The sequence below is a fragment of the Enoplosus armatus genome, chromosome 12, assembly GCF_043641665.1.
Source record: "Enoplosus armatus isolate fEnoArm2 chromosome 12, fEnoArm2.hap1, whole genome shotgun sequence".
Taxonomy (NCBI): domain Eukaryota; kingdom Metazoa; phylum Chordata; class Actinopteri; order Centrarchiformes; family Enoplosidae; genus Enoplosus; species Enoplosus armatus.
In genome coordinates this window covers 24451336-24476235 of record NC_092191.1, presented here as the reverse complement: position 1 = coordinate 24476235, position 24900 = coordinate 24451336, and the positions used below count along the sequence as shown (strand labels likewise).

Below are 24900 nucleotides of genomic sequence, written 5' to 3'. Positions count from 1 at the left end.
ACCTGTAATCTCAGTTGGGACTGTTTAACTGTATGGGATTCACCATTACCCCTGTTTTTAGTCACTATCATATTGCCAAGAAAAGGTACACGGAACCTTAAGGAGTTAATTACCATGTGACCATACAAGCTAATCACCTGCCAACTCCTGCATGTAAATGACTGCGAGCAATATAGTTGCCACATGCCACGTTTGGGCTTTTCACCTCATTTTAAATATTGAGTCTTTGTATTTTTTTGGGATATACTTTTTCAATGACAAACAGTGACACTTATCTTTCAAGCTTTTCAGGTTTCTCACCTGAAAACACATAAATGAATGCAGTAACATTTATTTCACATTACCATAATCATAGAAACATACTGTTGGTTGTCAAAGGTTATACATCAACATGAATAATTCACCAAGATGAAAAATGAATTGCAACACAGACACATTTTTTTTCATGGCATTAGCTCTGCAGGTCTTTGCATTGCAATGAGGTGTTGTAATAAACCTTGTGTATTTGTGGAGGAGGCAGTTTTTACAAAAAACGCAACATGTCCTTCATGTCAAACTATATGAAAACAAATCTTAGTACAGCATATGACATTGGTTGTTCATAAAGGGATATCTTAATACTTAGGATTAGCATTGTGTCAATAACTCACAACAACATCAAACTGACCCACTGTATTGCGTTTATCAGTCTATGTGCAACTTTCCCAACTTAGCTTACCCTTTGTAAAGGGTAAGCTATCTGGTTGATTTTGGTAAAGTTTCTACTCTAAACCTCAGGCTTTTCAATTTAAGCCTAAAAACAAAAACTGTTCTACAACATAAAGTGCATCTGATCACGGCAGTGTTATTCAGTTTGAGTAAAGGTGGAGGTTTGCTTTGCTGTCAGAAAAAAAGGTATGTGATGCAATTTATTTACATTCATTTGAACTTATAACTGTTGGTCTTTATGTCCTCCATAAGTTAACAAAATAATTTTAAAGGAGGTCTACATTTCTATATTATTAATGGACTGTCCATTTATGGTTCCAATATGGTACACTATTAATTTCACTGCTTCAAAATCCACTGCAGAAATTTCACTGGAGATCTACCATGGAAACACTGACGAGAGCTAACTTTGACCTTTAAAAGAGGCCATCTCAAAGGAGGCGGCCATTTTGAACCCATGACTTCATTTCCTGACATACTGTAGGTAGCTTTAGATTAATTTACACTTTTTATAGGATTCAATGAAAATAAAAAAATAGCCCTGGAGTTCTTCTTTCAAATAACATACACAGTGGGGACATGCCCCCTTGTGGTTTATTGTAGTATGATGCTTACAATCCAAATTATCGCATAGATTAGCACTAACTACATGACCAGCATCAGTTTCAGGAGAAAAAAAGTTGTTGGTTTTACAGTAAGGAGAGAGAGAAGAGACCAAATTATAGCTGAAGAAAAAAAATTGTAAAAATATGAAGTCAGACTCAGACTACACTGACACACTATTGGGTTTGTGACTGAGTTTTCAATTCAGATCCCTATTCTAGGGAAATGTGGTGGAATGGTGCAGCCATAAAAAATATGGAGTCTTGGGTTTAAATGTTTTGTTCGGTATAAACATCATATATGCTTCCATGAAGTCATTGCCATAACTTTAAAGCTGCCTAAGGGTACGTAAAATGGAGACACAGACCATCTGGAACACATTTAGGGGTTTAAACCTCCATACAGTATAAAGACCCTTCTCTTCTGTGTGAGTCTGCATCAGTCTTTCAGTGTACGATTTGTTTCTGCTTCATTCAGTGAGTTGTCGTCTTTTGCATCGTATAAAATAGCTGAAATAAATAGGTAACAAATCCTGTTTATTACTGAGGAAAAGCATTTTTAGATATAGATTTTCATTTCATTTATTTAGATTTATTTTGAAAGCACTGCATTGAGAACTCACCTTAGTACTTCATACTGATAACAACTGACAATTAGAAAACAGTCCACACAACGCTAACGTTACTTCTACAGAGGAAAAAAATGAACTGCTTGATCCGATTTTAGAATGTGAGCAGAATTTACAAACTGAATGTAATATGACGAATCCACCACAAGGTGTCAGTAGAGGAACAATAGCCAGGTCACCTCAGCGCTGCTTGGTTCTCTGAGCATGAGAGAGTGCAGAGTGAAGTAGCTGACAGCAGGAAGAGATGACGTCTTTCATTTCTTCTATATTTAAAATGTGATATTGTAAAATGTAATATTATTATTATACTATTTAGCACAAATAGTGTACATGCTTCACATCGACAAATATTTTTATGCCATTGAGGGAACTTAATGCATTTCACATTGAGAGATACTCAAATAAAATGGTAGAAAGTAATTACAGTACATTAGGTAGAAAATGGGGAGTGATTTCAGACACAGCCAGAGTTTTATTTGCATTAGTGCAAATATGTCTCAGTTCAAATCAGCAGGACCGTATCTACTGTGCTAGTTAACTTTACCCTATATATTTTCATTACTAGCGACAGCACTGTCGGTCTGTCAGTGATCCACTTTAGTCTGGACTGAATGGATTGCTATGACATTAAGTACAGACATTCATGATTCCCACAGGATGACTTGACTTTTTTTCTTAATGTTTTATTATTGTCTCATAAGCTGGTCTATGATTTAAATGATTTACTTACTTAGACACCAGAAAGATGAGCAGCCACTACAGTTGAAATTAATATTCTAATAAAGTAAATTAAAGGTAAAGTAAATAGATCTTAAGTGAATTGGGGGAAATATTTTTAAAATGTCGACACATCAAAGATGAATTCAATTGTAGCTAACTGAGATAATTACACATATGATCAGTTAAAGACCTATATCCTGGAATGTAAATGGTTTAATATCTGGTGTGTGCTGCACCCGATCATGAGAGATTAGACATTTTATTCTAATAGACACAAGACATTTTCACATTTCTTTCTTGCCTCTCAGCCAATTGTTAACTAAACATTACAGAGTCTAATAGACACAATAGCTATTGCAGACCAAGCCCCTGTTCAACTTGCCTTCAGTTTACCATCAAGGCAAGTGACATGTAAATACTGTTTAAGGTTAATAACTCTTTATTTAAAGATTCAAAGTACAAATAATACAATATATTGATAACCTTATGGAATCAAACAAGGGCTCCTTATCTGATTTTCCAATTGTGTGGGAGACTCCAACTTTGCAGACATTTAGATAGTCTTTCTGTATGTCTGAATAAACAGTTTGACAAACATCTGCACATTTATTAAGAACCTGTATTATTCTACTGTGTACAGATCAGATGTACAATGACTGCATACACACACACGCACTGTACAGCTCACTGTGGACGAAATTCAGTTTGAAACATTCAGCAAAGCAATACAATGGCTGTTGGTTGGAGAAAAACTGAAAGTGGATTCTGTGAACTCACAGAGGAGCATACTATTCTTTAAAAATGAACATCATCAGAAATGGAGGTAACTCTAACTCAGGTCACAGTACGTACATGCTTTGGTTAAAGGACCCTGTCTTCGTGTTCCATTCGTTGCTAAAAGGCATCAGTCAATGCTCAAGCCACTTTTTCAAAACTCCTCATACAGTCTGAATTACCAGCATGCTTCTTGGCCAAACAGTTGATCTCACTCAGACCACCAAAACACTTCATACATGTCTCAAAATAAGCTTGTTGGACCACAACACATCCACTGTCCCTCTAACCCTCTGCCACTCTTCTGTCCCCACCACCGGGTCTTCCTTGATCCATAAGATAATCCTTTATCGATCCCTCAGTGGGGAAATTTGCATTTCGTTTTTTTAAAGATAAGATAATTTACAGCAAAGGGATCAGGGCCAGAATCAAACCCGGGCAGCTGCCTATGTGGTATGCAGTCTACCCGGTGAGCTACCAGGGCGCTCCTTGTTTCCAAATATGTTTCCAAACAAAATCATTCTGAAGCCATCCGTTTTGTCTGTTTTGTAATGAGATTAAAAACAAGACTCCTGGTAGGCTTTCAGCTGAAATTACAATCAGGGGTTTGGAGTGATTATTATTTCATTTTATTCAAAATACTCTGCTCACATTTTTTATATATTTCATTATGGTTACTGCAGAAATGCACCAAATTTGCCATCATTCTGTTTTCAATGTGTTTTTAACAATTCTGAAAACAGTTCTTGTTGTTGTTAAATGCCAATATAGGTCAATTTTGGCATTTAAATAAACAACCAGTGCTGGTAAATTTCATCCAAATGTTGGTTTAGCATGATACCCAAGCCTATGGTAGGAAACACGTGCAGTTAATTTTAAACAACAACAATTCCCCCAATATATATGACAGAATATATATAATATATAATATTTCCTTCCACTGTTTATTGCCAAGTAACATACATTACAAGGAATTCGCTGTGGTCTGAAGGTGCTATTGTTTTGATAACAAATAAGTAGAATATAAAAGCTAAAATAAGAATAAGAATAAAAATAAAAATAAGATAAGATAAATAACAACAGTGCAGTGACCAGAATAAAGTAAAGTGTCCAGGTAAAGTGTCCAGTAGGGGGTGGGTGCGTTAATGTAACGCAGGGGGGACAGGGGTGATGTACGTTAATATAACGTATAAATATATATATATATATATATATATATATATATATATATATATATGTGTATATTCCTGGTCTGATGCCCTCCTTTTCAGATCATTAAGTCATTTGTCAGTGCCTTCCAAAACAAATGACAAAAATGATTCCTGTGACGATCTCCTGAACTGGTTTGGTGAGGGTCAAAGTCACACACTCAGTTGACCTTATCCACCACAACCTCCTCCTTAGTTTTTGCTGCATTATAATAACATCACAATACTCTGCTTCCTGCTTTACTTCTAAAACTGTAATTCAGCTTCTGCAGACATACATGAAAAAGGCTTTAGAGAAGGGTATGGGTATGGGTAACCATAGGCCGAAGGGGCTCGCTGAAGAGCCGATATGCTCACCTACCAAATCTCAACAATGTGTCGTTAGACCTCTGTGTGAAGCAAGTTGATTGGTTTATCCAACATCATGTTGGGAAGTTCTGCCTGAGTTTGGGCATAGTAACATTTCAGAATGGCACTGCCACAAGTGATCCTCTAGCAGAGCAGAGGAAAATAAATTCAAAGTCACTTGATATGGTTGCCCATCTTGTCAGTGTCTTGTCCATTTGTGGTGATAAATCCAAACTCTTTCACTTTGGTTTCAAGTCAAGTCAATTTTATTTATATATCACAAATTTGCCTCAAGGGGTTTTACAATCTGTACAACACATGACACCCTCTGTCCTTAGACCCTTGATTCAGATAAGGAAGACTCCCTCCAAAAAAACCTTTAATGGGGAAATAATAGGAGAAACCTCAGGAAGAGCAACAGAGGAGGGATCGGGAAATAGATGCCATGTGTACAGAATAGACCAACATAATAAAATTACAGTATGGACAATCAGGATGACAAATTATAGATAAAGACACGGTGGTCATTTTATACTGTGGCCATTTCTTGATTTCATCTAGTTTTCTTCATGTTGTGGCTTGCTAAATGTGACAGTGCTTTTCAGTGGACACATACGTCATACCCTCAATCCATACAAGTATAACAGAAACACACATTGTACCGTGTCTGAATGACACCCTATATGTTCACAGCCCAGAAAATTAAGCAAATATAAAGTAGATAAAAAAGCACTAAATGACTTAAAATATGATATAATTTTATATTATATCATATTTATACTGGTATATAACATAAGCTCAAATGGGCCAATATATACCATTTGTGTTACATCAATATATACTTTATATTGATATTGTAAAGAGTGAAAAATGTATGTAAACTACTAAACACTCTCAAAAAGGGAACACTGTGCTTCAATGGGCTTACCTGCCTTTCACTCAACTGCTTGTGTCTGTTTGCATATGTGGATGATTAAGCTAATGCACACATGAGAAGCCCTCTGCTTGCATGAAGACATTCTTATAATTCTGCCTTCTTCTAACCACGTTTAACGTACAGTATGATGGTTAGTATCATCTGTCTTCACATCTGCCAGAGCATTCATTTCTATTCATCAATACACTTGGATTTACATACAGGTGACCCCCACAAGGCCATACTATACATACGCAGGCCTACGTTCAACCCCTACCCACAAACACACACACACACACACACACACGCGTGTACACACACCACAGCTCACTGACGGCCCTCTGTAAATCCCAGGCTGCTCTGACAGGCTGCATTAAGAAGAGCCTGCTCAGCATGAACACATCATAAAAGTGGACATGCAATTTCTGTTTTCACCAAATAGCCAGCCCAGCTCGTTCTGCATCTTTGATTTTAATACACTCGACAAGCAGCTTAGCAGCCAGGGAGAGAGAGAGCTCATGCCCTGGGGGCTCGCACTCTGTGTGTGTATGTGAGGAAACACACACAGAGAGCGAGCGAGAGGGAGAGAGTTATGCCTTCCAGCACTGCTAAATCCATTTCTCAATCTGAATTATCAACTAGAATTTGATTAATATGCAAATTCAGAGGGGGGAGGGAGAAAGTCTTGGATAATTCTCTTTGTGGATAGTAATTAATCACCGGTTAAAGTAAATTAATACATATATCAATTTTGTCAGGGACACGCTTAGTTCAATAGCCCGTAAAATTGAAGTTTGAAGTGTTAAGGGGCTCTACAGGAACGTTATAACTAAAACTTTCAAATCCGCCCTATTTAGTGATCAATCAAGCTGTGCCCTGCGGCAGAGGCAGCTCATTTCTTCAGAAGCAGAAACACAGAGCACAGACGCTGCTTAACACACTGCAGGAGACTCACACAGGACAGGACAGCACTGGATAGGACAGCACAGGACAGCACAGGACAGGACAGGGACCGCACATGACAGGACAGGACAGGACAGGACAAGACAGGACAGGATAGGACAGGACACCACAGGATAGGACAGGGCAGGACAGGAATGTTATAACTTTCAAATCTGCCCTATTTAGTGATCAATCAAGCTGGGCCCTGCGGGCAGCTAATTTCTTGAGAAGCAGAAACACATAGCACAGACGCCTGTTTAACACACTGCAGCAGACTCACACAGGACAGGACAGGACAGGACAGCACAGCACAGCACAGCAAATCATAGGACAGGACAGCATAGCAAATCACAGAACAGGACAGCACAGCACAGCAGAGGACAGGACGGCACAGCACAGCACAGCACAGCAGATGTTTGGCCGACATCTCAGCACAGCAGAGGACCGGACAGAACAGCACAGAACATGACAGCACAGCACAGCACAGCACAGGACAGGACAGGAGAGGACAGGACAGGACAGGACAACACAATACAGCATGAAGAAGGCTGCTGATGATGATGATGATGATGATGATGATGGTGATGAGAATAATAATGATTGTGTGCACTAATTATTGGATATTATATTATAATAACAACAATAATAAACAATGTATCAATATTTTAAAATTGTCAATAATACGTATTATATATTATTACTACTCCTACTAACAATATGTATGAAGTAGTAATTATCCCTTTTCTGAATTGCAGTAAATAAAATAAGAAATACTCTATTACTACTGCTACTATAATAATAATAATAATAATAATAAATGAAACAGTAATGATCTCTATGGGAAATTGGATTATAATTGTAATAAGTGAAGCTAAAATTGACAAATGTAATACTTTCTCATACTACTACTACTACTACTACTACTACTAATAATAATAATAATCATATGTTAAAGTTTTAACTGCACTTGACGTAACAGTGATGATGAATATTTCGCTTATATAAATATATTTTTCTCTGTGTTGGTAGGTCCCAGGTGGTAGCAGCCAGTTGTTTAGAGGTCCACCAGGAAGACAGGGAGGGGGCGGTGTCAGGTCCAGTTGTTTAAGCAGGGGGCCATGCATCAAACTTCAATTTTCCGGCCGATTGAATAAATGATTGTGCGTCTGAGTGAGTGTGTGCGCTGCAGTGTTTGGCCGACATCTCCCGCCTTAAAGAAACCGATGTTTCCCCGCAGTGTGGCCCACGCTTACTAATGAAAAGCCAAAACACTCAGAATGTCCATGTCCACAGCATCTCATGTAGCCTACTGTACACCCCCACACACAGTGTACCTGCAGCTGCTGTGTACATACGCCCTATGTGTACGGTGGTAGATAAATAAAGAAAAGAAAATTATCTCTCCCTCCATACTAATGAAGAAGAAACCAAACATGTATTTTTCTTTTCTTTATTTGAGAACACATTTCAATTCCTCAACTAAAACCACAAGCTGACCTCGTAGCTAGGCCTAGCTATATGAGTGTGTGCGTTTGGTAATGGATCATTATTATCTTTTATAGTAGGCTATCACCCGTTTACATGATGTAATGTAAATATGAAGTAGTAGAAAAGAACATCATATAAAAAAAGAACATTTAAAAAAATAAATAATAATAAGCTCCGAGAAAAGTGGAGATTTTTCTCGTCAAACTAGGAACCATTTAAAAAAACAGAAAATTAGAAAAGAGAACTTTCCTCAAGTGATTACATAGTTACATTAAATCACTGATAAAAAAAATGTTCCAAATTGTATTTATGGTTCTGTGTAGAGACTGACTTCGTGCTATTGTTTAATTTTTATGTAGGCCTATTTATACTCACATAGCCTTTAGCCTCGCTAGCCTATTTATATATTATGCGAACTCAGGGCGAAATAATTGCGGACTACATGAGCAAAATGCTACAGATAGCTGATGGAGAACAAATGAAGTGTCTGTCATCTTCAAGTCAATCATTTTAATGCTCCCGCACCGACACGAGGCTCCAGCCAGCCCACTGAGCTGCATTCACATTCATGGCAGTGTTTTAACTCGGTGTCATTGTGTGCGACAGAAAAAGGGACCTACACTGCTGAAAAGACGGGTCAAGTCAATCCATCAAAGACTCTAAATGAGAGGAGAGTCCTGAAACCATATGGCCTCTGAAACGCTCTCCCCTGGCCGCCTTTGTGCGCTGAGATCCGCCGGACGGTGCGGCAGGGAGAAATGCTTGTCTCCATATTGCGCGCTGCTGGAGAGCGGCCCCCGGGGAACACACACACATACACATACACACACACTCTTCAGGGCCTCTTCCTCGCTCCAGATTGTGTTTCTCACAGAGAAAAATTAAAATACACACACGAGGTCAGAGGGCAAGTTGCTGTTGTAAATGGATTTGGCAAACGGTGCAGTTTCCGCGCCACAGTCCCACAGACTTTTAAAAAGAAATATGATCAGACCAAAATGAGTCCATGAAAGACGCCCGCCTCACTGTATTCCATAGAAATAATTTATAGAAATGTGCGAAAGGCTGAATATTTAAAAATGTTTTTTTTATTTTACATAGTCACTGTAGTTTACATTACAATTTGTACAGTTTTATGCGTTCTGTATATTCTTAAAGGCACTTAGAGGGTGTACAAAGCATTATAAATATATTAAATCGTGATTTATTACAAGCTATGAGCTACATATTTTCTGTGTGTGATTATCAAAACAATTGATATGCTATCAAAAAGCTGAAGACAGCGGGCGGGAGCTTATAAACCACCAACCAGTTCAAAATAAAAGCAGATGAACATTCGGTGAAACATTTCAGTGGCTGTGACCAGAATGACCAGCCGACTGGTGTGTATGTGTGAGAGTGTGCACCTGCACTTTTGCTTTTTTTGCGTTTTTCCTGCTGTTAGTCTCTCTGTCACGTGCCACGCGTTTTCTGAGCGCGTGCCTGTTCTTCATCAGAAAGCAGTGAGCTTATGGCTTCTCTCAAATCAAAGCACTGAGACTGTTGGTTCCGAATGGTTTGACCCCATCGCTGCATGTCCGTGTATAAGGGATGGAATCCTCGTAAAGTCAGGTTTTCTGTCGGGAAACATCGCGTTATTTGGCACTTCACACCGCTTCCTCGGTGACCACTGACATACTTCAGTCATCCACGTCAATCTCCTCATCCTCCTCCTCCGAGCAACACTTGCTGCTCAGCCGATCCGTGTACCACGACGATGCGGGCGAAGTAGGCGACATGTGCGGTCTGCCGGAGTCGAGGTTCTCGGTGGTGTCGTGGTAGGACCTCGAGGAGACCGGGTCGGCCTGGCCTGGCGCTGAAACCATCCCCCCGCCCATACCTCCGGCCGCGCACTTCTCCAGCTCAGCCAGTTTGGAGAGCTTCTCAAAGGCCACAGAGCCTGCGGACTTGGCGGATTCCACGTCCGCTTTCATCTCCTCCAGGTCCCGCTTGAGCTTGGCCCGCCGGTTCTGAAACCAGGTGATGACCTGCGCGTTGGTCAGACCGAGCTGCTGGGCGATCTGGTCCCGGTCCGCCGGGCTCAGGTACTTCTGGTACAGGAAGCGCTTCTCCAGCTCGTAGATCTGGTGGTTGGTAAACGCCGTGCGGGACTTCCGCCGCTTTTTAGGGGTGTTCCTCTGGCCGAAGAGCGCCAGACCGTCCCGGCCTAAGAGAAAGGGAAAAATAAGGTCATGTAAAGTGCAAAAATAAGATCATGAGCGGTGTCAATTTAACAAGCCTTTAGCAATGCACCTGCGTCCAAAAACCAGTTATGAGCCACCAAAAACTTCAGGGCCACTCCAGCAACCGAAGTAGAATAAGTGATGTGGCTTATATTTGACTTACATTGTTTTCAGCCTCGTCAGTGTGATCAATTATCAGATGTAGCTCAAAAATATCATATTTCTCTCAATATTCTGAACACAGCCATAATTCTGAAATTGTCTCCCATTTTTCTGCATTATGATTCATATATATTCATGTATATCATTTATTGAAATAAATGTTAAAATTATTATTTTAAATATGGAATTGCATTTGTTATTGGATGCTGCTACACCAGATATTAGTCACGATAACATCTTCTAAAAAATACTGTTGGTGTCTTTTATGTGCATGAAACAAGACTGAAAATGTATTTAGAGTATACAGTTAATTTAACAATTTTTAGTAATGCCAGAATGTAACAATGGTACACATGTCAACAACAAGTGTTTCACTCAATTAATAATATATCTAATTTAAATACAATTAGGCCCACTGTTATTGCACTCAAAACTAGTTGCAGAATTGTTCTGGGATCACAAATAATAGCGTAAATAAAAAAACTAAATACACACATTAGGGTTACATACATTAAATTTAAGCGCGCATGTTTCCCTCGGTAAAGCACGCAGGCTTCAACTGTAGTTCTTTTCTTTCTTTTTTTTTAAGGTTTCACTTTTCAGAAAAGAAAATACTTCTATTGCAGTACTATAGCCTACAACTAATGAGCGTGCATACAACCCCCCCCCCCCCCCCCCCAAAAAAAAAAAAACAAACAAACAAAAAAAACAAGATAACGAACTGAAGAAAAGCATGAAGGTCTTTTACCCTCGGCAGCCTGCAGGACGCTGACCTCCAGGCCCTTGAAGGTTTTGCTGGCCAGCTCCTCCAGTGCGCAGAGCGGGGAGGTTTGACTGAGCAGCGCCCGGCCTGACAGGCGGTGACCCGCTGAGGGCAGCTTCTCTCCGGGAGAGCTGTGGTGCGCCGCTCCGCTCAGGGAGTAGCCCCTTCTCACAGACGGCTTGCTTAGGATGTCCTCGATGCTGAAAGGCGTCAGCGGCTTGTTGGAGTTGGCCGGCGGCGGCAGCTGATCCAGCGGACTGCGCCTCCGCTCCTCCAGCACTCCTGGGCATTTCGAGTCGTCCTTAGAGGTCATGGCGGCTCAGCGGGTCACACCTGACCGTGGTAATTCAGACAAGAGCGATTCAAAGCAGAGACAAGCTGGCAGGCTGCGGTAAAGTCGAACAGATCGAGGTAACAGGACAGTGAAGGTAATCCGCAGCTCGGATCACAGGTGTCTCTCCAGCCGCATGTTGGCCGCTGAGCTGCAGGCTGCAGGGGAACTTCTGACTCCCAGTCCCGCCACGTCTCCGAGCCTCTTTTCCAGGGTGGCGCACAACGAGGCACGAGCCGAACCCATCCGGTGGACGGTGATGTACAAAAAGCAGCAGCGATTGACCACCAGTAACAAGTTATTGCTGACTGGAAGGCAATCAATTATTCTCTCTCTCTCTCTCTCTCTCTCTCTCTCTCTCTCTCTCTCTCTCTCTCAGTGTGTGATGCAGTCAGATACCGGGAGCGGTAATTAGAGGGTACGGTGGAGAGGAGGAGTCCAATTAGAAAGTAGAGCAGGCCCACTTAACACCTTCTCTCTGAAATTAGATAATTTGTCACAAAAACAAGCAAATGTTTCTCTCCGCGTGATGTCCTCGTTTTGCATGCACGGCGTAATTGGCACCGCGAGTTTGATCACCGGGTGAGCTTGTGCCAATTTGGATAAACCCGCTCTGCGTCAATCTTCAGGCCAATTACACTCAGAAAATCAAACGCTAAACTCCCATCAAGCCGCTTTTTGGACAGAATCACTCAATTGAGAGTGAACTGTGTTGTGTAGAGAGACAGACAGACAGAGAGAGAGAGAGCGAGAGAGAGAGAGAGAGAGAGAGACAGACAGACATAGATCAGCATGAGAACACTGGAGAGAGACAGCAGAGTGACAGAGGAGGGCATCACCCTGGCCAGAGCACACCTCCACCCCCTTGAAACAGCACCGTGTTATAACTCAGCAGCAAAGAGCCAGGCTCCCCACCGACAGGGGGCCGCAAAAAACCTCCAGCTGCTAGCAAATACCTCGAAGTACCAAATATAAGGACACATTTTATTTTATTTTTCTAAAAATACCCGAAACACATTTATCCTTTTATAACTTTCACCCTCAAAAATACAAATGCAAACATGAATCTGTTATATTTTTTTAGAAATGCCTTATCTGACAAATGAGCCCACTTTAAAACATTCTGCTCTCATTATAAAACAATATAAACATTTCTGATGCTTTTCCAGGACTTTCTTATGTGTTATATATGTATATGTTATATGAAATGATGGCAGCCGACACTGAACTAAACATGTATGGGTGGTTGGTGGTTATACTTTGTACAAAATATAAACCTGATGTTGTCTTCCTTCCCAATAGATAGATCATTGTTTTTACATCTTTTTGACAATGTTTGTGAGTGACATTTTTTAATGAAACAGAAGAAACCCCCCTGTGTCACACACAGACCTGTTTTAAGCCTTGTTTTCACTTATAGACATATGTCTAACTGCTCAATGCATCAATGTTAATCAAAGAGTTTTGCCTAAATAAAATCTTTAATCTCTATGATAATATCTGAGCAAACAATAAGTGAACAAACCACAGAATCTGGCTGAGCATTAGATACCAGCTTTTGATACTTGACACTGTCTTGACTCCTACTGTACTGAGGTTTGATGACCAGCCTTAAGAACTCTATATTCCTGATAATGTAATGCATTCAGTAATGTGATGCATTCAGACCTTCATTTTGGTGACAGATGCAGAGGCCTGGCAGCAGTCAGCAGACAGCAGCCTTACTACACTGCCTCACCCAACACAGTATTACAGGACAGACATCTGCTACAACTATTTACTACTAGTACTACTGCTACTACACAGCAGTAGTACGAGTAGTAGTACCACTACCAATATACATTTTTATTATTTGTAATAATGGCAATGTTGCAAGTCATGCAGTTATCTTAGGCCAGAATAGATTTATTTACAGTTTATTCCAGCCATTAAATTTGGTTTCTTATTATGTAAAGAAAAAATGGTCGCATTACTGGCTTTTTCTGGAGACAGGTCTTCCGCTCATGGTCTTCCTCAGCAGATGCAGTTCACAGCTATATTTTTTTATTCCCAAGGTCAAGCATCACACTTAGAAAAGATTAAACATTAAACTGATGATCCTCCTACAGAATTGGGAAATAAATATAAAGTCAATATGGGTTAGTTCACCCAAATCACTAAAATATATTTCCCCACTTACCCCTATGGTTGTTTTTTTTTTTTTTATTGTTTTGTAACAATGTAAAATTAAACTCAGGAAATTGTGTGACCATTGAAAAGGAAATTGTACAACAACAACTGCATTTATAGCAGTAATTCAAAAGATAGATAGATAGATAGATAGATAGATAGATAGATAGATAGACAGATAGATAGATTGATAGATTTGTCCATTAGTGGCCCCACAGCTAAACATTTACTTGCAGGCCATAAAAAAGATGGATGAGTGATTAAGTGAGTTTAGGGAGGCCATCTGCAGTCACAGCCTTTTGGAGCTCTGACAAAGTCCTCAGACAGTTTTATTTCGTAATTTACTCCTGCTTTGGTCATGCTGTGACATTTGATTATACGCCTTGTCTTGGATCTTTTCGGAGCGGGCCTCCCGCCTGCACCCTCACCCGTTTCATTCTCCATCAGTGAGCTCGACATCCCTGTTGATGGATGTGATGTCTTCATCTGATACCCACTCCCAAATGGAGAAACATTCATTTTTCCACGTAGGTTTTAATTTCATCTTTGGGACTTGTGCTCTGTAAAGTGCTGACCCAGGGCCCCCAGGCTGCTCTGTTGTAAATACGGACCCCTGTGGCTGTACCGGCCCCCACCAACATTGCTAACATTAAAGAGCTGCTCAAATCTATAAAAAGAAATGAACTTAGTTTTCCCACATTTGAGACCCTTTAACTGTTAGCTACAATAATCAGAAGTGCTGGAAACACAACTGCTAAAAGATGTTCAGACACAAAGAGGTTTAGAAGTTCAAACTTTATTCACGGCAAAATTGTTCAAATGCCCAAGACCTCTATTACTGAGCCCTTTTAACAAAAATATGATGATATTATTCTTTTGATTATGTTAGGTATGTAAATAAAATGCTGTATGTGCAGTTATTATTATAAATAAAACTTTACATAATAATAATAACTGCAACCATTTCTTTCTTTAAATATATGTTTCTTTTCTTATGAAAAGCAAATATGTAGTAAAGTACTTAAGTGGTAACCCTTTCCTTTGACAAAAACTGGACTTGCACATTTGATAGGGGGGACAAAATAGAGAAATGACCAGAGAGAATTGTTATTACACAAATAAGGAAATATCTCATATATATATTGGCTATATGGGCTATGCATGAACACATATATATTACTTTTGTTTGCCAAAAAATTATTCACAGACAAAGTAATGTTCAGTGTGATATTCGGCAAAGTGATGTTACTAATGTTTGGGGTTAATTAGACCCCAGAGAGGACTAATACCCTGTTTGACCTCTTACGAATAAACTATTATAAAACTCCAATTGCAAAAGTCTACATAGACACATGGGGCATTTGGGAAGGGCAGTGCTGGGCAAAACGTTCTGTCAACACCAATCACAGATACAGGGCAGATGAAATTATATTGTATTCAACCAGCTTTTACAGCTGTAGTCTCCGACTCCTCAAATTCAAGTAATGAGTAATTTTCTGAAACATCATCAGTTCAAAATCAAAAACAGTTCTGGCAGAATAACAGATGGCATTACTGTAATAAATAGCTGTAAAAATACAGCCACATTCTAACAGTCCTTCTTCCTGAATACGGAAAAAAACAAGAACAAACATACAGTACGATACTGTAAAATTTGACGGCACAATGCAATAATAGTGACAAAGGCGATCCAGGGGCCTGTGTGCCATGGCTTAATGCTAAGCTAGTGTAGCTAACTACCGTAGTCTGCCTGTGGTAGAAACGTACGTTGTAGTTCATTTTTTCTTTTTTTTTCTTTAGCTGCATTATTGCAGAATGATGTTGAAATGTATGTACTGTAGCCTGGCTGTTCTGGTAACGTGTGTTAAAACTTGTTTTATTTGTGCATAGGGAGAGAATATGAAAAAGATATGCACCTAAATGTTACATTTATTATGAAAATGTGAGGTGTGTAAGAAATATATGTAAAGTGTCATGAGATAACGTTTGTTGTGATTTGGCGCTATATAAATAAAATTTGAACTGAATTGAAATGAATGATGTGTACTATACATCAGTTCATGGTTTAAGTTGTATTGGTAAAATGTTAAAAACCATAATTCATAATTGATATTAGAAAAACAAAGGACATTTCACACAAGAAGATGCTGTACGGTTTAAAACCTTTTTAATTAATATAATTGCTATTATGTTAAAGTAGTATATTGAGAATTTTGATAACGTGTTTATTCATTATGACCATAGATAGTTGAAACTTTGGGACTGAAAGTAATAGCCCTGTTGGATTCTGCATTCTCTATTGATGAAGGAGATGGTCATGGAACATGTCAACGCAGGAACTGAACCATGTCATGCGTCATGTGGAATTGAGGACATTGAATAGCTGTTTATTAAGAAGTTATGGTTTATATGGTTTATATGGTATGTTACAAATACAGGAATATTGTGTAAAAATATGGTTTATGTTTAAGCCTACTGTGAAACAAATTGAGTGTGCTAAATAGGGTATTCTATTGTTTATTGAAAGGTAGTAATGCTGGCTGAAGTTGTAATATTTTCCAATACAGTTTACCATATTGAACCTACCCTCTGGATCCAGCTACTGATTTGTGTCCTTCACTTATCCTCAACCCCTCCCTACGAGCATAGACACTGGTTCAGTATTCATTTCCCTTCCCTGTGGCCACTAAGTAGACTACAGGGGTTACATTAACAATACATTTGTAGAATCCTAGCAAGCACCTGAAAGGCACAAGAGAACATTTCCAGGTAGTGTGTCACTTAGAATTAGTTAGAATAGTAGGTATAATTAGTATAGTATAATTAGAATAGTTTGAATATTCGCTTTCTCTTGAGTACATTTACAGTCAGTTAATGCTAATGTTGGACTGATCTGCTAAATAAACCCCATTCACTCCTCTTGAATTACATATTATCTTAAGCACACAACAATGGAAATTGATGCTCTATTGAACTGCCAGATTTTTGTACAGGGTTCGGCAGGATGTTCAGGATGACAGTGATGTACAGTAATATAGTAAACAATCCCTCTGAGCTAAGGCGTGGTAACTGCGTTAACCACGGATCAGAAATGCACAACAACATTTTTGGCCGACCTTAGATATCAAGCAAAAGCCAGAGACTATATCATATTTAGTTGCTATGAGCTGTAAATTCACCACTTCTAAGCAGAACCAGGCAACAGCCTCCATCTCATTTGGACTCACCCTGGGTCTAATCCGCAGCTGCCTGTACCCGTGGCAGACATCAAGGTCCAGCAGGATGAAGACGAAGGAGCGAGAGGCTGCTCTAGCAGTGTGGAGTTCCTCTGTGATGGCAAGGAGGGCAGTCTCAGTTAAGTGGCCTGCCTTGACTGGTGGGGGGTCAAGAAGATTGTTCTGAGTGAGCAGAAAGTTGAGTGAACACAACACAAAGTGTTTTAGAAAGAAATGGAAGAAGAGAGACAGGTCCGTAGTTCTTTAGGAGGGTTGAGTGTGAGTTTCTTTAAAAGAGGGTTCACTTTTGCTGCTTTTAGAGTGTTAGACTTTGGGCACATTAGACAGGTCAGATAACTAGTGTGAGTAGTCTGACTCACCAGATGTAGGCTGCTGGGATAAGTCTGCCATTGGGCAACTATTTCAGTTGGCATTGTCCTCCCCTTCCACTATCTGCGCATTACTGTTTTCAGAGTCCACGTTGCTACGTGAAACAACATCAACAACCTCCGTGCTCGCTGCCTCAATGCTGAAAATGGCAGTTTTTGACAAAGATTTGTATTGTCTGTGGTTTTAACGGGTCCAGTGAGCTCCTCCAGAGCTAAAGTATAGCTTGGCTTCACCTCTAGGACATCGATGATCAAGTTATTGTGATTGGTTTAAAGAAAAAGAAACAAGCTAGAACGTTTTTCCCCTATCCCAGAACGATGATGGGTTGAGCCAGACCTTGGCTATGCAAGACTAACTTGTGAGTAATGTGGTATGACTTGGAGACACGGAGGTATGACTTGAAGTTGTGGACGTTTGAGCTGAAAGTAGCCTTCTAACAAGCTGCTGTCTGTCTCTGACCTGAAGCAAGGCTGCTCAAATATAGAGTACAAATCACACTGTCACTCTGACTGCCAGTGCAGAAGCAGAAGAGAGACATTAAGTGACAGAGAGAGCTAGCTACTGAGCAGATAACTCTGAGGAGCAGACAGCTCACTGATAAGACTGTGTTTAACCAAAGAGATAACCACAAACACAAACATTCTGGCCAAAGTGACTAAATTCTAGAAATTTGGAATTCTGACATTCATGATTATGTTCACATATGTTCCCACATCCACACAACAGAAGTGCAGGCACCTCAGAGAACTCAAAGCAAGGAGCTTCATGTGATTCATGGCAATACTTTCACCAGACAGAGAGAAGGAGCACACATGGACAGGCAGGAAATCCAGATAGAAAGGCAGAGGGACAGAAGGTGCGCCTACAGTACTCTAAAGAGAAGATGCGGTGTTTTAGATTCAGAATTATTGGATATAATATTTAAGAAAAAGCTCTGACCATACTATGGGTCCTAATAGGGGTCATAGTTTGTCAGTCCATTTGTCCATTTATTTATTGGTAAATCCATCTAACACATCCAGAGATATCTCAACAACTGGGCAGATTTTCATAATCAATCATCAACGTTCATAATCGTTATCCCCAGATGACAAATCCTCATGTTTTAGTGACCCCCTAACCATTCCTCTAGCACCACCATCAGGCCATTGTTTACACCTGTACACATGAATTCAAGTCTAACGAGCAGCTTGCCATAAAATGTAATCTCCAGAGGATGAACGCTTTGCATTTTGGATACTTCACGAATTAGGTATCAATTTCGCAGCCAAGATACCTTCAGATCAGAGGAACCTATCCTTTACATGAATCTGTTGCGAAAACAAGAACAAAGAGCTCTGTATAACTTCTAACCCTGGCCCTGTAATGATTATTTGGTTATTTTTCTTCAATATCAATGTAATCCAGTCATTGTTGTCTGTTCAGTGTAAACAGGAACTGCTAACCCCTAGAAGCCAAAGTAGCATTATTTTCCAAGATGCAAAGGTGCCAAAATGTAAACAAATAGGCCATAGCCAAAAAACACAGAGGTGTAGATAGTTTTAAGTTCAGACATTTAGCAAGGTTCATCCTCGATGACTTGTTAACAGTTTTCTCCAGATTGATTTAAAACAACTTCCGATGTAGGCCTGGCCACTTCTAGTATAAGTTTGAATACAGATATTTTGTGATATACTGTAAATAGGTAAAGCTACAGTAGCTTTGCACTAGTGTAGAATTTGAAAAAATCTGACTTTGGCAGCCCCCAGTGTAAGAGTAAAAAAAAGACACTGTCAGAATGAACACGATTTTTTTAACAAAAGCTAATGCCATCAGAATAATTTGAAAGATGCTATCATCATATAGAAATTCTACATATGGAGGTTTGAATAATATTCAAGCTATTAGAAAGTCTTGCTCCAGTTAATGAAATCCCTGTCCAGGCCCAGAGGGCAGGATGAAGTCATGTGATCAGCCTCGCTCTACCAGACTGCTGTCTTCATTGACTGTGGACCATGACTAAAGTGATTTATTCACTACTGATGACTTGTGACAATAGTCTGAAGTGTTCATTAATAGTGAGCGGTGCCACCCAACCTTCCCTGTCCTCCTTCCTGCCCAGCTGCAGACAGTAACAAATGGCCACTTTGATGAGAAAAACTTTTTCACTGTAACCAATTTCAGTGTTCAGTTCTTTCACTTCCTGACTTGTACCACCAGAAGGCGACGAGATGGTTCTTTATGTGCTGTATAAGAACCTGGGCCATATAAAACTCTTTAAAACTGGATTACAGGTTTTCTTAAGTATTTACACATTTTCTGAAAACTCTGGATTAGGGCTGTCCGTTTTTTCTTTTATTTATCTATTTATTTATTATAACCGCAGTGAAAGTCAACCTCACTCATGTAAACAAAGCGGCATGCAGATAAATATGCTGGGTGATAAGGTCAGCCCCGGATGGTAAATGGACTTCACTGATATAGCGCTTTTCAACTGTTATAATTGGCTATGTTTCGAGCTATCATGTATTCTGATTGTATGTATTCTGTATTTCTCCACTGAACCTATGATCCTGTTTTGTACTTTTCTACTGAGCACAATGTATGTCCTTGAAGATAATATGACTGGTTAGAACTGGTTTTCATAGTAGGAGATAGCTGAAACTCCTCTATTTTATCTGTTAGATTTACGCCGTACCACCAACATCCACACATGATTTATTAAGTCCAACCTCTGTATAGGGTAACATGTAAGGATCCCGTATATTTGGAAAGCTGTAGGAGGCTCACACAGCTCACCCTGATACGTTGCTTTGTGTGAGTCCTCGTTTCCCTAAATCTCTTGGCCAGTGCAGAGTTAGCCGACCCATAGCCAAATTTATGGGAAATACACACCAGAATTATTTAATGACATTTAAAAGATAATCTCAAAAGGATGCTGTTTTTTCTCTGAAGATTATTTGATGGTCTTTAATAAAAACAAATATAGTTATTGCTTGAGCAGCGTGCCATTTGTCAGTGAGAAGTGTGCTAAGGGAAAATCAATGTTTAATTAAAGGCAAGGTGTTTAGCAGCATCAGAGAAAAACACATCTTTAAAGCAGACAGTCTCAGCTGATCACTGTTGTTTGACAGGAAGCTCAGAGCACTGGTTAGCTGCTCCTATCACCTCTGGACAAATGGGAAATGGGAATACTGCAATCAGGAGAATAAGTACACGGTGAACCTGCAGTGTATTGAAAGCGTGCCTCTGTAATCAGTTTGGCTGGTGTGTGTGAATATAAAGATGTTTGTGTGTGTGTGACTTAAAGAGCCACACTAGAGTAATTGCTCAGGTCTGGAGGATCTCAGTTAACTAAATTATGTGCATTAGTGAGTGGGCGGTGCTTTGCTTGAGGTCTCTGTGACCACGTTAGTGCAGGCTGACTGACTGTCAATGAGAGGTTACAGCTGGGAGGAGACACAGTCTGTCCCTCAGTCAGAATGAACCCATGAATAAAAAGGTGGTGGTGGGGTATATATGTATATATATAGGGAAAGGGAAAGAAACTGAGGTCAAATTATTTTAGTGTGAATACAGGACTATGAGTAAAAAAAGGGAAAACCATTATGCAGTTTCATCATTCAATAAATATAATAAAAATGATTAGATATACATATATATTTATGGAAATATTAGTAGGGATTCATTTTAATGCTGTTATTGTGAAAACGAAATATACGACTAGTTGGGCCCACTCATATTCTGATTCACACAATTCCTCATTATAGTTTGTGATGGGTTCTGCATCATGAAATCGTGAATAATAAATTATAATAAATGCAATTAATAAAAAATATAGTTAAATATAATAATTTAGTTAATTTATTTAACATTGTTATTGTGTTTTTCAAATGATTTTGTCTAACTTACTAGAAAAAAAAACATTTGCTTGTTATTGGAAGCTCATGATGTGAAATTAACTAAAATGTAAAACAACTGTTTATTTTTAGTGTTTCAGTGTCCACGTTCAGTGTTTTGCGTCAACCTGTAGCCTGACATCTCTGGTCTGGTTCCCAGGCTAGAGAGGAGCAGGATTCTATTTGAAAGCGACAACCGTTGACAGTCTTCTTTAACTTTAACCATGTAGTATTTATGCCTAAACGTAATCAAACCTGAACCACAGGGATGGCAGGTGGCTCAGAAATCAAAACATTGCCTCTAGAAGACTATATTTTTCAAATCTAATTTGTCACTAAAAGCTACATTTTAATTAAACTTTGCTGTATTGACATCTCAAAACTTAAGCACATAAAACCCAAACTATTAGCATAGCTTAATACCACAATAGACCAGAAATAAACTTTAATGTCGGAAACAAATCTGATTTTTTTGTATTTTTCTCATATTCACTTTTTATGAAAATAAAAAAAATGAATAATGGAAAACATGTGGGAGCATGTCAAGTTATAATGTGCATGAATACAGCACGATGCTATGATATGATATGCTACTTTTAACCTCAGAACTGATAAATGAGGCAGTCATTGGGAATCATCCAGCCAATCAGCCAATGCAAGTGTGATGTCAGTGCTCAGTTGGAGTTAACGCGAAGCTCCATATGTGGGAATGCGGCCCAGTGTATGTGTATGTGTATGCATAATGACCTAGATGGATTCTGTATTTGGATCAGATTCATAAATGCTATAAAAGCACAAAATCAGTTACTCCATTTAGTCCACAAAGTATTTAAATACTGTATATTATACTTAAGTACAAATTTGTGGTACTTTTCTTGAGTATTTTCTTTTCATGCCACTTTAAACCTCGACACTACTACATTTCAAAGGGAATGTTGTATTTTCTACCCTTTTTTACTTTACAAATACAAAATTATTTTACATACAAAACATTTGAAGAGCTTTTAAAATATGATGTTTATTATGGATTAAACTACTCAACAGTAAATAAAATTAGAGGTGAAATGAAAATTATTTGGTAAATATTTTGGTAATAGTTTAAATCATTTTTCATGTAAAAATGTTCCAGCTTCTCAAACGTGAGGATTTGCTGCTTTTCCTTAACATACATATAGACACATATACATATTTGATTATTCCTCTTTGAATCATTTATTTTATTGAGTTATTTAATTTTTGTCATTTTATATGACAGTGTCACTTTGGGCTCAGGGCATTTCTCACTATTTTTCTGTTTTAACCGAACAGTCAATTAATCAATTAATGAATCAATTAATATTTAAAAACCAACTACAACAGTAAAATGCTGCTTATACATTAATGGATGAGTAATAATAATCTAATAATATAACGTATAATAGTGTCACCTGGGACATTTTTCTACATTGAGTACTAGGATAATGGATAAGTAATGGATAGTAATGGATCTGAATACTTCCTTCCCCACTGTACAAAACCAACCCTGTCTCTGTCTCTGTCCTGCTCCAGCTGTCCTGTGCTGTAGTACACCACCATCAGAGGTCTGAAATGCCACCTCGCCCCTGCATTGATTCAACACTAGCCTCTCCAGATAAATGGGAACTGAAGTATTCCTGAGGCTAGAGGAGAATCCAGGGCTCACGACCTTCTAGACTCACAATGATTGGATGAAAAGGTTGCCACTTGCTCACACCATGATCACACACTGCAACACACATGTACATGTTTAATTGAAACCAAGGAGAGACAAAAAAATCATAGAGATGAAAACATTCAGTAGCCTGCAAGAAACACACAATTTAATGAAGGCAAACAGGATCACAGTGTTATATGGAAGAGGATTAGGGCCACATGTGAAAAATGTATTTGAGTTTAAAGTCAGAATTCTGAGATTCATAATATGCAGCTCTAATCCATGTATGTAGTGTTACGACTATCCGTATCAAATCCATTATTTAGACAGAGGAACTTCAGCTCATCAGTCTGTGATGATTAGTTCCAGCGGTCAATTCAGATGCATTCATTTTTTATGTGCCCGTCTGTCCAATCTATTTTATCATTCTCTGTTAGATAACCTACATTTTCCAGATATTTTTAATGTGTAATAACCTTAGCTGTAATCAGAACACAACCTGATTAACACTGCACAGTTACTCATCAGGTAGCCTGGCTTCTTCATACCTCATCACATGTCACAGAAAGCACGGCTAACGTGGGTCCAGTGTTTGATTAACCCAACCTGACTGAGATGTCATCTTGTTCCCAGATCCCAGTAATTCACTTGATGAGTAGAATGCTTAAGAGAAACTGATTTTATGCATCAAAGTGTGTTTACAGGTCTGGGGAAGAACTACTGCATATGTGAAAAAAGTTGTATAAAGCCTTTTGTGTCTCAGTAGGCACCAGGTTTTGACAAGGAAGAAGAATGTGGCTGCTTTGCAGCTGTGGCTCCGGAGGTGTAGAGCGGGTTGTCTCCTGATCACAGGGTTGGCGGTTCGATCTGTTGATGAAGACCATGTGATATAGCTGAGAGCGTGAGAAGCTAGTGGACCTTGAATTGAAATTGTTTAGTTGAATTGTTGCCTCCAAGGTCAACTCTACCTTGACATTAGCTTGTTAGCTGTCTCCTAATCAGATTTTGACCAGGCCAAAGTACACAAAATTGTTAATGTTGACAGTGAAAGTGAAACTGTCCATGAAGTACCTGAAAATTGTGAGAACCAACAATGTATGAAATGTTTCAAATCAGCAGTTTTTGATATATACTATAGTATGTGCTTTAACAAACCATCATTGGGGATTTGTTTACATTTCCAAGGTTTTAACTGAACCAATCAGTGTCCTTTAAGTAAGTATATAAGGAGGTCTAAATTACTGGACTCAAATTCAGACTCAAAACAGCCAGAAGATTGAGTTACAATGATTTATTGGGAAATCAACGGCAGCGGCAGACGTAGAGGGGGAAGCTCTTGGAGCTGGGTCTTGGGTCCGGAGGGAGCGGCAGGTGGATGGAGGTTGATGGCAGGGTGAGATCCAAAAGGCTGGTTTGTCGGCGGAGTAGGGAGACAGAGCGGGCATGGCGTAGGAGAACCACAGAGGTAAACTGACGAACTGGCTGGAGTGTGAAACCGGGGAATATAAGCAGAGGGACTGATAAATAATTGTAGACAGGTGGTTCAGATCAGCCAGTAGCCGGTCGAAGGTGGTCTGCCTGATGAGTGGTGGCTCCGCCCATGCCTCTACCTGCAACCCAAGACTCAAGGGAGAAGAGAGGTGGAGAACAGAGAGAGATAGAGAGCTAGGGGCAGAACCTGGATCACGACAGTATAGGTCTCTAACTAACCCGGTTTTGGTCTATATGTTGGTGTGTCGGTATGTATATATAACTAATAAGCT

The 24900-nt window shown here is 39.3% G+C and overlaps 1 protein-coding gene across 1 annotated transcript; it reads right to left on the bottom strand.

Moving 5' to 3' along the window:
- Nucleotides 1-10014: 10014 nt before the first annotated feature.
- On the bottom strand, nucleotides 10015-11795 carry lbx1a (ladybird homeobox 1a). The gene is made up of 2 exons (XM_070916416.1): nucleotides 11468-11795; nucleotides 10015-10541 (listed from the first exon to the last, which is right to left on the bottom strand). The coding sequence occupies exons 1-2, from the start codon at nucleotides 11793-11795 to the stop codon at nucleotides 10015-10017; spliced, it is 855 nt and encodes a 284-aa protein (XP_070772517.1).
- Nucleotides 11796-24900: the final 13105 nt, after the last annotated feature.

Bases quoted from the DNA above. Each gene is read 5' to 3' on its own strand.
- lbx1a (XM_070916416.1), bottom strand. From the start codon at position 11,795: ATGACCTCTAAGGACGACTCGAAATGCCCAGGAGTGCTGGAGGAGCGG. The intron at 10,542-11,467 runs GTAAAAGACCTT...CCTTTCTCTTAG, and splicing joins CGTCCTGCAGGCTGCCGAGG to GCCGGGACGGTCTGGCGCTC.